This window comes from Nymphaea colorata, chromosome 6 (assembly GCF_008831285.2).
Source record: "Nymphaea colorata isolate Beijing-Zhang1983 chromosome 6, ASM883128v2, whole genome shotgun sequence".
Classification (NCBI taxonomy): domain Eukaryota; kingdom Viridiplantae; phylum Streptophyta; class Magnoliopsida; order Nymphaeales; family Nymphaeaceae; genus Nymphaea; species Nymphaea colorata.
Window position 1 is genome coordinate 23,429,320 of NC_045143.1, and position 17,837 is coordinate 23,447,156.

General features: G+C 40.6%; 1 protein-coding gene across 1 annotated transcript; it reads left to right on the forward strand.

Moving 5' to 3' along the window:
• The first annotated feature begins 1,008 nt into the window (after positions 1-1,008).
• LOC116256187 (uncharacterized) lies at positions 1,009-15,999 on the forward strand. Its single transcript, XM_031632457.2, has 12 exons — positions 1,009-1,166; positions 1,267-1,529; positions 2,072-2,147; positions 4,330-4,426; positions 4,579-4,681; positions 4,768-4,901; positions 4,980-5,157; positions 5,246-5,400; positions 14,716-14,925; positions 14,996-15,343; positions 15,452-15,578; positions 15,647-15,999. The coding sequence occupies exons 2-12, from the start codon at positions 1,286-1,288 to the stop codon at positions 15,796-15,798; spliced, it is 1,824 nt and encodes a 607-aa protein (XP_031488317.1). The 5' UTR covers positions 1,009-1,166; positions 1,267-1,285; the 3' UTR covers positions 15,799-15,999.
• Positions 16,000-17,837: the final 1,838 nt, after the last annotated feature.

Sequence of the window (17,837 nt, forward strand, 5' to 3'; positions counted from 1 at the left end):
TGGATTTTGTCTTAGTATGCATTTTCATAAGTGAATCTAAATCCTGGTTTGATATCCAAATGGGATCTGATAATGACCCAGCGAGATTATATTTACCCTAGCTGATCTTGTTATTATTAAATGGGTACGAGGTGTATTTGATGAAAGATTTGCATTCATATATATATTTGCAAACTTGTGAAAAAAAAATTATCAACCTTTTATTCTAAAAAATGTTATACAGTTTTTGTATCAATGTCACACATATGCACATTCTCTTTCTTTGGGAAGCTAAGCTATCCTCTTTAAGCGTGAAGGTTCTCAAAACATTGTATTATTTTGCTTGATCCGTACATCTTGCTCATAGCAGCTGGGGTTGCAAGAAGATGAAGAAACTAGTTCTAGTGGTTTATCTTTTGGAATCGCCAATAAACTAAAGGAAAAATTTATGATCATATATGCATCAAGAGTGAAGCTCAAGCAACTCTCATCCATCTCGTTTAAGTGGCTGAAGTTCAACAAAGTCGAAATTTCATCTCAATTGAACTTTAATATTGGCAGAAGAAATAGAATTTAGGGTACGCCACTTCTTTTATCCAATCAATTACTGTTTGTAAGTTTAGAACTAAACCAAACATCCTACTTCGTGTAATTTAAATTGCATTGATCTTATCTTGTTTACCGGAGAACAACATCGTTACCTTTTAGCCAGGTAATTGATTGTTCTACTCGCTATTCTTCCTTCCTTTCCAGTTTCCGGATAGCTGCCTAGTTAACTGTTAGAAATGCTAACCTTATGAAAGTGTTTTGAGCTTTATGAAAAGAAATCATTTACATTTATGTTTGAGCACATTGTTGTATATTTTTTCCGTAAAAAAGATAATCTTTGCTGCAAATTGCAGGCTGATCAAGACAGCGGATTCAACGGCCAGATTGGTATCCCTTGGATGATGAAAAGATGCCTTTTTTTACTATTTCTGGACGGCCCGTGGCGTCGGTCCCCCACCAAAAAGTGGTATTGTGCCAGACACCAGGTGGTGCGAGGTGATTTTTTTTTATAAAATATTTGGGGGGTATTGGGCGGCCTCTCTTGGGCTAGAGCTTCTAGCCTCCGTTTGAACATCCGGCTGGCCTCAGGCGGCCGCGACTCAGCTCCGTCTCTCCGGCTGCCTGCTTCCACGACTAAGGTTTTTTCTCTCTCTCTCCCCGCCCGCCGCTGCCAACACCACCCCCCACACCACCACCACCCCCACAACCCAAAGCCTGAGTAGCTGTAGTGCGTCTCAGGTGTTGCGTCGGCGGCACCATGCTTTTGGGAGTGACAGCTTGCAGTAGCAGCGGCGTCAGTGGAGTGCACGTGAGCAATCGGCTGTTGCAACTTGATCACTCTTCCTCTCTGCACAAGAAATACATCCCCCGTTGGCTCTGCCCGCAGTCGGTCTCCCTCCGTTTGCGCAACTTCGAGGGGTCGGTGAGATCCATGGCTGATGTGGGGACAGCATCGGTGCTAAAGAGCTCATCATCTGCTCAGCCAGGCTCTCGTAATCCCGGTACCTAGTTGGCTCCCTTTTTTTGTTACTAAAAGTTCGATTTTCGCCTTTTTTTTTTCTCTATTGCACATTGCATGGCCCCGTTTTTGTTCCTTCAATATGTGGATGTGTTTTGATGAACAGATATACATGCACTGGTTTCTGTAGCGGTTGTTAGTTACTGACTTTATATCGTGCTTGTTCCAAGTTGGATTTGATTCAAATGCAGGCCTAGTTTTACTTTCTATGGCAATTTTTGTTTATTGAGTACCAGTTTTGCTGGATTAGCTTGTGCTCGATTGAAGTTGTTTTTTTATATGTTTGATCGTTTATGTCCATTTGTTTGTACAAGTTCATGATTTCTGCCATCCGCTGCAAAGTTCACCCAAAGCCCTCGCTTGTTTAAGAGCCTATGGTTGTGGAGATGGGGTGGATGCTTGTTGAGTTTGAGTTTTTGTTTTGTACCTCCGTGAACTTTAAAAGCTGCTAGATGTGCTTTGACCGGCCATTGGTCCACGCTTCTGCTAAGAATATGTGCTAATTTTTCCTGTATGCATTTATAGGTAGCAAACAGGCACTTATATCGTTGTCAGATAAGCGGGACCTTGTTTTTGTAGGCAAAGGACTTCGTGACTTGGGGTATGAGTGGCTTCTTCACTTCTTGAATTTCCCCAGTATATCTTATTCTATTATTCCTTATCTCATTGGATTGCTCGTATCTTGCGAAAGAATGCTTTTATTGTTTGCTTTTCTATTTTCTTATGTGCAACAAGATATGTATTTTACTGTATTTGGAATAGTTTTCTGCATGGCAACTAGTGTGTGGTTAAAAGCTCTATGCTGGAATGACAATCGGTCGAAACATGGCTTCAATTGAAACCAAGTTTTGCCTTAAACCAGATTTTTGGTAAACCGGGCTTGCCAGAAACCTGGTTTTTGGCTCTGTTTGTCAATCATGGAATTCATTAATGGAGTTTTGGTTTAAAAAAAATGGAAGAACTGAACAGAAAATAATCTCAAACAAATTCTTGGCTTCTCACTGACTGGCACATGGTTTGGCTAGGACTGCCCCATAAGGTGATCCTGGCCATCCAATTTCCCTGCACCTAGGTGGCTAGGAAAGTAGTCTGAGGTGAAAAAAAAGCTCGTTTTGTTTTATATTTTTTGCCATTTTTTATCAGAGGTTGCCCAGAAAATGGTGACTCAGTCGTGTTGCTGAAGTGGTGCCATTCTTACGATGTCCCACTAGCCTCCAGCTGGAACTGGTCAAAAACTGCTTTATCCCCACCAACTGTGGTGAGGATGCACATCATCACTGTGAGGCTATAAAACATGGGTACAGCTAAAAGGGCCAAGTATCCATGTCGTAAAGGGTTGACAACTTGACACGGGTGTGGGCTTGGACACGGCAGCCTTAGTTTGTTTGTTTGTTGCTTATATTTTAGTATCTTTTGTACCTTTTGTATATATTTTAGTATTTTTTTTGTCCTGTAATATATTTTTATGAATGTAAGCAATGAATTTACGTGTTTATTTAGCCAAAGTCTTACTATCATACATATAAATATACACATAAAAATACATGTATGGTTGTACCCCTGTACCTGTGGTCTTTGAACTTGGTCTGCACCTGTGCCCAAACCAGCACCTGTGGCTGTACCCGAACTCACACCCATGCCCATGTGACATAGCTGTGAGGGGTTCATCGTGTCACCACCTCCATAAGAACCTAGTTTTGTAGGGACAACCTAGTTTTATATCAGTAAATCAGACAAAAAACTTGGTTTTTCTTAAAAAAAGTGGTTTTGGTGTCTAGCAAACAGCTCCTTGGACTTTTGTTGGTACTGCTGAAATCCCATGTGATCAGGCTTATTACTACTCAAGGGCCATTCATCATAGTAAAGATGTTCCGGTGTTAACTTAGTCAGTAATTCTCAACAATTTGAATAGGAAGTCGTCAGATAAATATGTTACAGATATGCATAATGTGAGTTTCTTTTCTCAAAGCTTCATATTATCCATGTCATCTGAATGGAGGTTTATATATGTACAGTAGGCGTCTTCATGACCTGATCTTCACTTTGGCTTGCATCTTTAAACATGATGGAGATAGATTCCCCACATTAATGATATATTTATCCATAAAACAAGTAATTCTAGAAATCCAATTATTGTCGTTGGTTACAATTTTGCTTGATCAGGCTTGCTGCTTTGATAAATTATCCAGTCTTTTCCTGGCAAGGCCTTGTTATGTACTGAATTAGGAGTTGCAACCAGGAAGCAGCCACTTTATTTTGCCTCAATGGGTTTGTACTCCTGATGATGTTGGGTAATAACACCATTCTATGTATGCAATCTTTGATCCTTCACGCAGCCTGTCTCTCTAGTACATAATATTGAAATAGAAAAGGAGCATATATGTCATCCATACTGACCTGCCTTTCCATTTCTTTTACTGTTATGGTTTTCTAGGAGGCCCAAAAAAATGGAAGAAAAATGCATATTTTGCACACTTATGGGAGACTAAGGATCAGTATGTGTCGGTTTTTTCAACTCTGTAGCCTGTACAATTGTCTATCTGATGGTTCCATGTGACAGTGGGCATTTAGTTTCTACAATTCATAATTTACTGCTGGATAAACTAGTGCATGATAGACAGGCAGAGAGGAGAACGTGTGGAGCAGCAATTCCTTGTCACATATATTTTAAACGTATCTTCAAATCATTGCACCTGCATGATCTCATGATCTTTAATTTTACTTTGATTTTATGGATTTCTCATCTGTGTTTATCATCCTAGTTTTGCATGCTTAAATTTTAGGTATTCAATTGTTTCAACTGGAGGGACTGCAGCTACTCTAAAAGAAGCTGGGATTTCTGTCATTAATGTAGAAGAAATCACCAATTTTCCCGAAATGGTAAAATGTCCTGATTTATTTTTCCTCCAACTGGTACAGCAAGATGTTTAAACTTTAAATCTATTAAGTTTGGTGATGAATATTTTTTCTGTTGACAATGGATGACCTGGACTGCTGATCTCTAATTTGGGGAATGTTTTTTCATTCTGTAGCTTGATGGCCGCGTAAAAACTCTTCACCCCATCATACATGGAGGAATTCTTGCAAAAAGAGACCAGATTCACCACATGGAAGCTCTGGCTCAGCATGAAATCGGTATGCAGAATGAACTTTTTTCCTGAAGAGGGTAACAAGGTAGTCACCTTTACGAGACTTCACTGATGTGGGTGTCAAAATGCCAGGAACTTTTGATGTCGTGATTGTGAATCTATATCCTTTCTATGATCGAGTTTCTGCTGGCAGTGGGGTCACTTTTGAGGATGGAATCGAGAATATTGATATTGGTGGTCCTGCAATGATTAGAGCTGCTGCAAAGGTGTTACTTTTTTCTGAATAAATAGTAGAATAAGATATAATGTTTCTTAGTGGTTTCTGAACATGCCTTGTTTTGCAGAATCACAAGGATGTTCTTGTTGTTGTTGACTCCAAAGATTATCCAGCTTTGCTGGAATATTTGCAAGAAGGTAGTGATGGTGAACAGTTCCGCAGAGAACTTGCATGGAAGGCATTTCAGCATGTTGCTTCCTATGATTCAGCAGTCTCGGAATGGTTATGGAAGCAAACTGCAGGAGGTAATAATTATTATAGTCTACTGATTTTGGAGAACACTTTCTTTTTGCTATTTATGCAGGATAGCTCAGTGCCACTTGAATTTGCCAGGCAAATTCCCTCCAAACATGACTCTCTCACTCTCCCAGAAATCCTCTCTTAGATACGGTGAAAATCCTCATCAGAAAGCTGCATTTTATGCTGACAAAAGCCTTTCAGAAGTTAATGCAGGTGGCATTGCTAGTGCTATACAGCATCATGGAAAGGTTAGTCGGCACTTGTTTGTATTTTGCCAACCGATAGATGATAGCTCAAAAATGTATAAATCTGACTTATCTTCTTGTTTGCGATAACAAGTCATACTCCCTGGGTCTCTAACTTTTATGTGTGTCGTGAAATTAGTAAGGTTGTATGGTTGCAAAAGTCTAGCTATTCCTTATTATGTTACAGTAGTCATGATTTTGGTAAATGGTAAGTTGTGAGCACCAACCTGATTGATACATGAGATCATGCAATTAGAACAATCCTGTAGATTGTTCCCCTGCGTCTAGAGTCTGTACAGTCATTTGCTTTGCAATGTACTTTGTTTGTTTATGTTGAGTCTTGGTGTAAGCTTTAGTGTTCACCTGTGTCGGAGCACCCTCCCAAAACGGCCCCAAGTGTAATATTAGGATTCCTTGTTTTGGATGGTCGGCATGGGAATTCTGTAAGCGGCTTCGGCCATCCTTTGTAAGTAAAGTGTAAAAGCTTACTTGCTTTCCCTCGTGATGTACTCAACTTTCTAAGTCAATATATTGCGAGTTTTCTTTCCACACTCTTTGTGTATTTCGTGTCTTTTATTTTCAAAAAGCGTTCAAGTGATCTGTGCACACTTGAACGAGGCGAAGGCTTGCGGCTTACTGGCGAGAGTTTACCGCACCGCACGGTCCGAAGGAGTCGTCGGCCCGTGACAGCTGGTATCAGAGCCTAGATTCTGATCAATCTGGAGAAGCGATCGGAGAGTCGGTGCAGAGCATCACGCCGGCTTGTTGCTGTTGAGGAGGACGTCATGGCATCACAATACAATCTGTGAGGTGCCAAAGGCAAGGAGTCGGCCCGCCCAGAGGAGGCGAGCCCGGCCCATGACCAGGGAGACCTGGAGGAGACGGTGAATCGGTTGGTCGCAGATGTGGCGACCCACAAGGAAGCCCTTGGCTTTGCTGTCGAGACCTTTGAGGGATTCAAGGAGGAGATGAAGTTGATGCGGGAACAGATGGCCGAGTCAGTGGCCATGAACCGATCACTCTCTGACTTGGTGAAGACCCTGCAGGACGAAGTCGCTGGACTTCGTGCTTCAAACCAGAGACTGCTACGTACTGATTCTGCCAGTAGTAGCCAAGGGAGGACCAGTAGGGTTGACGTTCAACGTCCGGCGAAGTACAGTGGTAGCCGGGATGCGAGGGCGATCGACAATTTTTTGTTCCAAGTCGACTACTACCTGTAGAAGAGGACTTGAAGATCAAGACCGCGGCAATATTGTTAGAGGGAGATGCTGTGGCTTGGTGGAGGCGAAAAATGTTAGACATTGAGAACCTGCACGATTCGTACCTTCGACGACTTCTGCGAACAGTTAAAGGGTTATTTCTGTTAAAATATAAATCCTTCACCAGCACGTTGAAGAGGAGTCTCTTAGGATTCCACCTCCTTGTAGAATCATGTGAAGAGTCTCCTAGGATTTTATGTTGTAGTTAATATCCTTGTTATATGGGAAGTCTCCTAGGATTCTATGTTGTAGTTAATATCCTTGTAATATGTGAAGTCTCTTAGGTTTCTATGATGTAATTAATGTCCTTGGAGCTTGTGAAATCTCCTAGGATTCTACGATTGGAGACTCTTAGAATTCTGGAAATGAGATTATAAATAGAAGCCGTGCAAACCATTTTGGCTACGGCTTCTTCTCCTCAGTTTCTTCTTGTTTTCATTCTCTCTCTCCCTCTCTCTCTCTCTCTCTCTCTCTTTCTCTATCTCTATCTCTATCTTCCTGTGTGAGTGCTGTTTTCTGGTTACAGATATTGGTGCTAGATTTCTATCATGGTATCAGAGCGCCAGGTTACGTTATCTCTACCAAACGAAATGCCCAAACAGGTCTGATCTGGTTAGAACTCTTTTCTCATCTTGTCTCTATCCTGAATTTACTTTTCTCTTGCGCAATTCTTGTTCCTTTTTCTTCTTGCTTACCCAAGGACACATCTTGTTATATCGTGTCTTCTTTCCCTCTCATCTTCTACCTATATACCATTCCTTTTTGCTGTCATGGAAAACCTTTCGCATTCTAGCATGTCCTCAAGTTTTCTTCCTCACCTTATTACCGAAAAACTCAACCATGAGAATTATCTGATCTGGAAAAGGCAAATCATGCCTTTCATAAGAAGTCAAGGCCTCTTTGGACATCTCGATGGTTCAACAAAGGCTCCACCAATATCCGTCTTACAGGAAATAAAAAATGAGGCAGGAGAAGTTATTGCTGTTCATGAAGACAACAATCCTGAACATGCTATGTGGATGAGACGTGATCAAAGTCTGGTTGCGTATATTTTGTCCACTTTATCTCAACAAGTGTTACTTTCAGTTTCTGATGATTGTACTGCAGAAGAATTATGGGAAACCCTTGTTGATACCTTTTCCCAAATATCAGAAGCTCGAATTATGTACTTAAAGAAAGAATTTCAAAATTTGAGCAAAGGTTCAACGTCTATCATGGATTATTTGGGGCGTATTAAGGCCGTCGCAGACCAACTTGCTGCCTCGGGGAATAACATTTCTGATAAGGAAAAGGTGCAGCAAACCTTGAATGGACTTGGGCATGATTATCATGCTTTTATTACAGCTCTTGAGGTCCTTCCTGTTCTGCCTTCCTTCAACGAACTACAAGGTAAACTTCTCCAACATGAAATGAATATGAAAAGAGTCATTGAAAGGACTGATCAAGGGAACTCCCAAAATGTGTTGGCTATGAATGTAAAGTTTGGTAAGAGCCATGGGAACTCCAACCATGGTGGTCGTGGCATTCTACCAACACCACATAACCAAGATATGTCTCCTTTGGATACTTCAAGAAAAATACCAATTTGTTTTCAGTGCAACAAGAAATGACACATGAAGGCACAATGTTGGTTTAATCCTCAAAATAAAAACAAAGGGGTAAGTCATGATTATAAACAAGGAGGACAAAGTTCTAAATCCACCGCTGAAGATATGCAACAGCTATTGATGACCGCATTCTCAAAAATGACTATAAAGCAAAATGAGCAGGGAGAATGGTTCTTGGATTCAGGTGCAGCTACCCATGTGACAGGAAATGCAGGTAAATTGACTAACTTATCCCTCATTACGGTAGAAGTTGCATTATAACAAGTGATGGAAAATCTCATCATATTACACATATTGGAAATGCACATATTCCATTGTCATCCTCGTCTCTATCACTGTCTAATGTTGTTCTTGCTCCCAATATCAAAAAGAACATCATATCCATTTCTAAACTCATTGATGATACTAGCTCTTTTGTTGAATTCACACCTTCTTCTGTCTATGTCAAGGACCTCCAAACGAAGAAAATGTTCGCTAGAGGGGAGCGTCAAGGGAATATGTACGTCCTCAAGGAATGTCTACCCAAGGATTCATCCACTTTTGATATAGGATTGAAGACATTTTCTCTTTCTCATAATGCGTCATCAGTGCCAAGTTCTTGCCATTTTCAATCAAAAGTAAGGGGCCCTAACCAATTTTTGGAGTCTGATTTGTGGCATAGTCGGCTAGGACACTGTGGTCGACATTTCATTGAAAAACTTGTCACAGATAGTCTCATTCCAAGATCAAGTTTACCTCTTACTTCAAGTGTCAAAAAATGTTCAAGTTGTGGACTTTGTAAGAGTCATGTTTTACCTTTCCATAATATAAATCAAAGGGCTTCCAAACCTTTTGAAACTATTTTTTCTGATGTATGGGGGCCAGCCCCTATTGATTCCATGTCTGAGTCAAGATATTATGTCTTATTCATTGACTCTTACTCACGTTTCACCTGGATTTACTTCATGAAACACAAATCAGAAGTACCTCACATATTTCGAAACTTCTATGCCATGATTCAAACTAAATTTTCATCCAATGTGGTGCATTTTCAATGTGATGGAGGGGGAGAATATTCCTCGCTTGATTTTATTGAATTTCTACGTGAAAAAGGGATAACTAGACAAATTTCCTGCCCTTACACACCACAACAAAATGGTGTAGTTGAGCGGAAACATCGACATATAGTTGAAAGCGCCATGAGCATGATGCATGATACTAATGTGCCCATTTCCTTGTGGACTGAAGCCTTCCATACTGCTGTATACATAATAAATTGTTTGCCTATGACACTCTTGATGTCTAAATCGCCATATTTTACACTCTTAGGCAAACAACCTGATTACAAAAACTTGAAGGTTTTTGGTTGTGTATGCTATGTTCACGTTGATGGTGCCTTGAGGAACAAGTTTCAAGACAAAGCTATTCAATGTAGATTGGTTGGATATGCTGATGAATATAAAGGTTTTCGATGCTATGATCCAACAACTAAACGTATCAAAACTTCAAGAAATGTCATTTTTGATGAACATAGTTTTGATAATACAAATGAAATGCCTATGACCATTGAATCTTATGATCCCTGGACCAGTATACAGTTATTCAATGCAGATCCTGTTATAGAAAATGATGTGCCTCAAAGTGAAGATTCAGAGAGAGCAATACAACCGTCGGATATGGCTCAAAGTGAAAATCAAGAAGATCCAACACAGTCATCAAGTCATCACGAAAACAATAATGAAGAACAGAGCAACGATGCACATCGGTATTCAGGTCTTATCTACAGTCGACGACTAAGGGACAGAGATGCTCACAGTGAAGAAGACAACATGCCCCACCTTAGAAGATCCCAACGCATTCGTCATCCCATTCACAGGTGGGTTAGCTATGATTCTTTATCACTTGATTTTCAGTTATTCATGACAAAAGTTGGCAAGGAGGAAGAACCTACTTCATTTGATCAAGCATCAAAATCACATCATTGGAGAAAGGCTATGAAAGAAGAAATGGATGCCTTGCATGAATGTGGAACATGGGAGATCGTTCCGAGGCCACACGAAAAGAACGTAGTGGGCTCCAAATGGGTATACAAAATTAAATACAAACCTGACGGCAGCATAGAAAGACACAAAGCAAGGTTAGTAGCAAAAGGGTTTACACAACAATATGGAGAAGATTATGATGAGACATTCAGCCCTGTGATCAAAATGGGAACAATTCACGTGATTATATCATTGGCAGTTGAATATGGATGGAGACTACATCAAATGGACGTGAAGAATGCTTTTCTTCATGGTGATTTAAGGGAGGAAGTATATATGGAACAACCTCCAGGATACACGAAAGGAGACTCTCATGCATGGGTTTGCAAACTAAGAAAATCTATTTATGGACTTAAACAGGCCTCACGTTCGTGGTTTGACAGTTTCTCTTGCAAGATTCAAGAATGTGGTTTTCGGAGATGTCCTCTAGATCACTCTCTTTTCATTTATCGAAAGGAAAACATATTTACTTTACTTCTTATATATGTTGATGATATTGTTATCACAGGCAATTCAGAAAAACACATAGAAGAAGCTAAAGTTTTGATGATGCAAAACTTCAAAATGAAAGAGCTTGGTGATTTACGATTCTTTCTTGGAGTGGAGATTGATAGGCACAATAATCGCCTCACATTGACACAACAGAAATACACGTTGGATCTGCTGAAAAAGTCAGGTATGTCTGATTGTAAGCCTGTTGGAACTCCTAGTGTTCTAAATCAAAGACTAAGTGCTCAAGATGGGGAGTTATATGAAGATCCTACGCAATATCGAAGTATTGTTGGGGCACTTCAATATCTTACATTTACTAGACCAGATATTATATATGCTGTGAATCAAGTATCTCAATTTATGCATGCACCTAGAGATACTCACATGGATGCTGTCAAAAGAATATTAAGATATCTTAAAGGGACAGCAGGAGATGGCTTAGTTTATGGTAAGAGTGAAAATATAACTACTGGACATCAACTTATGACATTCACAGATGCAGATTGGGCTGGAGATCCCGATCAAAGAAAGTCCATTTCTGGTTTTTGTATTTTCATTGGACGTAATCTTGTGTCTTGGAGTTGTCGAAAGCAAAAGGCAGTAGCAAGATCCAGCACTGAAGCTGAATACAGATGCATGGCTGCAGGTACTGCTGAAGTTACATGGGTTAGACATTTGCTAGAAGACATTGGAGAAAAGATTAAAACATCAATGTTAATGTGCGATAATCAAAGCGCTATTAACATTGCCTTTAATCCCGTACAACATGGTCGAACAAAGCACATTGAGATTGATCAACACTTTGTTAGACAAAAGGTGGAAGACAAGGAGATTTAGCCTATTTATGTTCGTACAGATGAACAAGTTGCAGACTTATTTACAAAAGGATTAACAAAGGAACGATTCTGGTTTCTAAAAGGCAAGTTGTACATGGTGCAAAACCATGCACAACTTGAGGGAGGGTGTTAAAATATAAATCCTTCACCAGCACGTTGAAGAGGAGTCTCTTAGGATTCCACCTCCTTGTAGAATGTGTTAAGATATTTAATGTCCTTGTAACATGTGAAGAGTCTCCTAGGATTCTATGTTGTAGTTAATATCCTTGTTATATGAGAAGTCTCCTAGGATTCTATGTTGTAGTTAATATCCTTGTAATATGTGAAGTCTCTTAGGTTTCTATGATGTAATTAATGTCCTTGGAGCTTGTGAAATCTCCTAGGATTCTACGATTGGAGACTCTTAGAATTCTGGAAATGAGATTATAAATAGAAGTCGTGCAAACCATTTTGGCTACGGCTGCTTCTCCTCAGTTTCTTCTTGTTTTCATTCTCTCTCTCCCTCTCTCTCCCTCTCTCTCTCTCTTTCTCTATCTCTATCTCTATCTTCCTGTGTGAGTGCTGTTTTCTGGTTACAGATATTGGTGCTAGATTTCTATCAATTTCATGCCCGTGAATGCTGAAAGGCACGCCTATAGGTTGGTTGCAAACCTGAAAGAGACTGGTGCCATGAGAGATTATATCTGAACCTATCAAAAGGTCATGTTGGATGTGCCTATGATGCTAGAAAAGGACAAACTTCATTGGTTCATCATAGAGCTCCAAGCCGACGTGGAGAGATCGAATCCTGAGACTTTAGAGCAGGCATATGTGGCAGCCGAGCGCTTGGCCGACACCTAACGCAGAAGCTACACAGATACCTTCAAGTCTACGAAGGAGTCTGACCACGGCGGTATGAGGGAGGAACGGCGAGACAACAGAAATGAATCGTCGTCTCAGAAGCCAGCCGAGAGAAAACCCTTCTTTTGTAAGGACAACAATGGGCCACCAAGAGAAGTGACTTGTTGGGTCTGCGGAGGAAGGCACTATACGCGTGTCTGCCCAAAACGGGTGAGACCTACTGAACAGGCCAATGCTGCGAGGGCTACCGAAGGCGGGACTGAAGAAGGAGAAGGATCGAGGATTGGTGCACTTCAGCTTCTCAACTAGAGAAAGCCAAGGTAACAACAACTCCTTCCAAGGAACTCATGTACATTAAGATTCTGGTGAATGGAAAGCCTACGATGACTATGATAGATACGGGTGCCACACACAATTTTGTCTCAGTTGTGGAGGCGAGGAGATTAGGCCTCACCCTTGAGAGGGAAGAGTTGCGCATGAAGGCAGTCAACTCAGAGGCAAAACCCATCCATTGAGTAGCTCGAGATGTGGTTGTGAAGGTTGAGAGTTGGTCAGAGAAAGCCAACTTCTCTGTGGTCACGATGGACGATTACCAGATGATTCTCGGCATGGTCCTTAGTGCAGCAAAGATGGTCCCGATGCTGCATTTGCATAGTGTCAGCATTATGGATGAGAAGTCTCCCTGCATGGTGCCAGTGGTAACACTGAGGAAAGGCAAGGGCAAGGCCGCGATGATATCTGCGCTCCAATTGAACAAAAGCCCAAAGCACGGTGACGGGATGGAGGTGGTGGCAACCAGGGAAGTGTCTAAAAACTCTCCTAGTTTGGTCCCAGAGGTGCTTGCGCCTGTCTTAGAGGAATTCGCTGGGACAACGCCTGCGAAGCTCCCTAGATGGCGGCCACCTCGGCATAAAGTGGGCCATGCCCCTATAAAATTGAAGAGACTAGCAGATCGAAGACGAGGGTCGATGGAATTTTGAGCAGGCGACCAAGTTCTCGTGAAGCTTTACGCAGACCGGGCGGGCATCTTTCGTGGGCGACGCCGAGCATGGATCAGAAAGTATAAAGGGCCATTTACTATGGTCAAGAGGATGAGGAAGCTGGCATACAAGTTAGATCTCCCGCTAGACTTCAAGGCTCATCCTGTGTTCCACGTCCGCAACCTTCAGCCCTTCTATGTCGACGCTGAAGACCCGGAGAGAAGCCAGCCGCGGCAAGAACCAATCTTGCAACGAGCTCCTTCGACCAAGAGGACCACCGACCGACAGTTGGACCAGATCTTCGGCACAAAAATCAACTACCGTGTCAAACCGAAGCGATACTTGGTCAGGTGGGTAGATGAAGACCAGCCAACAATGGAGTATGGCTTTCGTTTGAAGCGAAGCCATCTAAAAGAAGTCAGGGTCTACCATGAAGCTGCTAGCGTCGAAGACGGTGCCTGATTTGAAGGGGGGAGCATGTTCCCATGCGTCTAGAGTCTATACAATCCTTTGCTTTGCAATGTACTTTTTTTGTTTGTGTTGAGCCTTGGTGTAAGCTTTAGTGTTCACCTGTGTCGGAGCACCCTCCCAAAACGGCCCCAAGTGTAATATTGGGATTCCTTGTTTTGCATGGTCGGCATGAGAATTCTGTAAGTGGCTTCGGCCATCCTTTGTAAGTAAAGTGTAAAAGCGTACTTGCTTTCCCTCGTGATGTACTCAACTTTCTAAGTGAATATATTGCGAGTTTTCTTTCTACACTCTTTGTGTATTTTGTATCTTCTATTTTCAAAAAGCGTTCAAGTGATCTGCGCCCACTTGAACGAGGCGAAGGCTTGCGGCTTACTGGCGAGAGTTTGCCGCGCCGCACGGTCCGAAGGAGTCGGCCCGTGACATAGATTGCCCCGTTGATAAAAGTATTTAGGTGCCTAACAATAGGTGCCACGTATATTTGAAGTTCCCCTCTTCCCAAGTTAAAGCTGTCACACACCAATTTATGACATATGTCCAGCAGCATAATGTATCTTACAGGCACTTTAGAAGCGGATACCATAAAGTACTTCATTTGTACTATGTCCCTGTTTAACTATAAACTTGAGTTGCTATCCCATAACTTAGCATATACTTTTTGCTAAAAAGCGGCTGTTTATGTGGAAACGTTAGATATTCTGACAGCTTGTCATGACGTTGTTTTTCCCTTATAATTATGTGCTAACGTAAATATGTCCTAGTTGGTCCATGCATAGGTTGGTAGTTTCCCATTGAGTTCTATTGCTTGGGTGCAGGAAATGTCATACAACAACTATTTAGATGCAGATGCTGCATGGAATTGTGTATGTGAATTCAATAGTCCAACTTGTGTGGTTGTCAAACACACAAATCCATGTGGTGTAGCATCACGCTCTGATATATTGGAAGCTTACAGACTAGCAGTGAAAGCAGACCCAGTCAGTGCTTTTGGTGGCATAGTGGCTTTCAATGTGGAAGTCGATGAGGTTAGTTCAATGCAGAATTTGCTTATTATGATGAGCTTGGATTACACACTTGTATTTCTGTGCATTACAGGATCTTGCAAGAGAAATCCGAGAATTTAGAAGCCCAACAGATGGTGAAACACGGATGTTTTATGAGATTGTGGTTGCACCCAAATATTCAGAGCGTGGACTTGAGGTTCTCAAAGGAAAGTCAAAGAATCTTAGAATCCTCCAGGCAAACAAGAATGGAAAAGGAAAGCTTTCCTTTAGACAAGTTGGTGGAGGATGGCTAGTTCAGGAATCTGACGATTTGACGCCTAGTGATATTGAGTTTAAAGTAATGTCTGAAAAAAATCCTGAGGAGAGCACTTTTCGCGATGCTGAGTTTGCATGGCTCTGCGTGAAGCATGTTAAAAGCAACGCTATTGTGATAGCAAAGGTGGTTAGCTAGAACTATATACTGCTTCTTGTTGTCTTGCTCCATTTGCACTAGTATAATCCGCTGAAAAAACATGTTTACTTAGATAACCTTCTTGTTTAATTCAAGGATAATCGTATGTTGGGAATGGGAAGTGGGCAACCCAATAGACTGGAGAGCTTGAGGATAGCAATGAAGAAGGCAGGAGAAGAGGTTAAGGGTGCTGCTTTGGCTGGCGATGCATTTTTCCCATTTGGTAAGAGAGTTTCATGTATACTTAGTGGTCGTTCTTTGTTCCTTGTCTTACATGAGATTGCCCAACAGCTTGGAACGATGCTGTGGAAGAAGCATGCAGGAGTGGCATTGGAATCATTGCTGAACCTGGTGGTAGCATTAAAGACCAGGATGCCGTTGATTGCTGTAACAAGTATGGTGTGTCCCTTCTCTTCACCAACGTCCGCCATTTTAGGCACTAAAATAAGTTGGCTACGTCAAATCTTTTTCTATTTCCTTGTGGCGTTGTCAGAGAATTTTTGCCGGAAGGCACAGAATAACATGGTACCGTTAGCGAGCTTCCTTCACAACTGTTACCCTGTATCTGTTACCCTGTATCAATTCCGTACTATTTGAACACTTTCATTGAATGGCATCACCTGGCACACCTGCACTACCTGGAATTGAGCAGCATAGTTCAATATCTCTGATATCTTTGAAATGTCAGTTTAGCATGGTGCAGGAATGGCCTCTGGACAGATTTTTTAAAATAGATATCTTTGAAAGGTGATTATTGTCCATGTCTAGCAAAACATGGTTGATTTGAATCACCTTGATAAAGTACAGTACCCTTTCTACAGATTTAAAGGACTCCTCCTAAATCTGAAGACATGAGCTTTTAGAAATCCCAAAAAAATCTAGTTCCAAATTTTGAAAGCAGTAACAAACCAGACTTTTGTAAAAACGAATTGCTGAATATTGGAGGAAGAAAAGGACGAGAGAGAGAGAGGGAGAGAGGAAACTTTTAGATGCATTCACGTAACCCTAGTTTCATATTAAAAGAGATTAGGGTGTATGACTACATATTTACAATTTCAGTCCATTAAAATATAAAAAAACAATAAGTAGATCTTTGTCTATTTTTTAATATTAAAAAGACTAGAATTGACTCTTAAAAAACTTTAACATTTTTCTTGAAGTTGGAGCATAGATATCAATAATGTTTAGTTTGTTATATTCTCTCAAGAAATCTCCAATAAAAAAGTCTTAGTAAACATATCAGTCCTTTGATGTTCAAAGGAATATGTCCTTTGATGTTCAAAGGAATAATGACTCATTTTTGTATCAAAGTCTCGAACAAAATGGCAATCAACTTCAATGTGTTTCGTTTTTTTATGAAAAACATGGTTATTTGCAATGTATGTAGCAGCTCTGTTATCACAATACATCTTTATAGGAAGCTTCACTAACATTCTCAATTTTATAATGATTGATTTGACTTATGACATTTGAGTCATCGCCCTATATTCAGACTCAACACTCGAACTAGCAACCATATTCTATTTCCTGCTCCAAGAAATAAGATTTCGGCCAATAAAAACGTAAAAACCTTACAACATTCTATTTCCTGCTCCTTCAAGAAATAAGATTTCAGCCAATAAAAACGCAAAAACCTGTAGTAGATTTTTTGTCATTTACTGACATTTTATAATCAGCATCACTATATGCTTTTATGTCCAAACATTCTTCTTTTTTTTAACCATAATCCCTTTCTGGGAGCGGGACTGATTTCAAGTATTTTATCACCATAAAGCAGCTTCTCAAAGAACTTTTTGAGGTTTCTTCATGAATTGGCTAAGCTTGTTTACAGCAAAGCGAGTGATGGTCAAATATAAAAGTTTCTCTATCAGAGATATGTAAGAACGAGAGTAAAAAACCTTTGATTCATCATCGTGCATGAGTTCGATGATTCATAAGAAGTGTAGCAGGTTTGGCTTCCAATAATCATGTTTCCTGCAGAACATCAAGAACATATTTCCTTTGAGACATCACAATCCTTTTACTATTACGAGTCAATTCAATACCAAGAAAATAACGAAGTTGATCAAGATCTTTTGTGACAAAGTGTTTTTGTAGAAACTCTTTTGTTTGAGCTATTTCTCGAGTACTTTCTCCAGTGAGGACAATGTCATCAACATATACAATCATTATCACTATACCATAAGTCCCTCGCTTGATAAACAATGAGTGATCAAGCTGAGATATTCAAAATTCACATTTAAAGACAACCTCACTTAGCTTATGAAACCATGCATGAGGACTTTGATTAAGTCAACAAATAGTCTTTTTGAATTTGCATACATTGGAACACTCCCCCTATCGTTCAAAATCAAGTAGTTGTTACATATAGACTGTTTCAGAGAGATCACCATATAAAAATGTGTTTTTCACATTAAGCTGAAAAAAGGTCAATCTTGCTGAACTGTGAGAGATATAATTAGGTGAATAGTACTTAACCGTG

What these genes read in the sequence shown, in the direction of transcription:
- LOC116256187 (XM_031632457.2), top strand. Translation starts at nt 1,286, where the DNA reads ATGCTTTTGGGAGTGACAGCTTGCAGTAGCAGCGGCGTCAGTGGAGTG. An exon ending in TCACCAATTTTCCCGAAATG is followed by an intron (nt 4,427 to 4,578) that starts GTAAAATGTCCT and finishes TTCATTCTGTAG; the next exon opens with CTTGATGGCCGCGTAAAAAC. An exon ending in CGATGCATTTTTCCCATTTG is followed by an intron (nt 15,579 to 15,646) that starts GTAAGAGAGTTT and finishes ATTGCCCAACAG; the next exon opens with CTTGGAACGATGCTGTGGAA.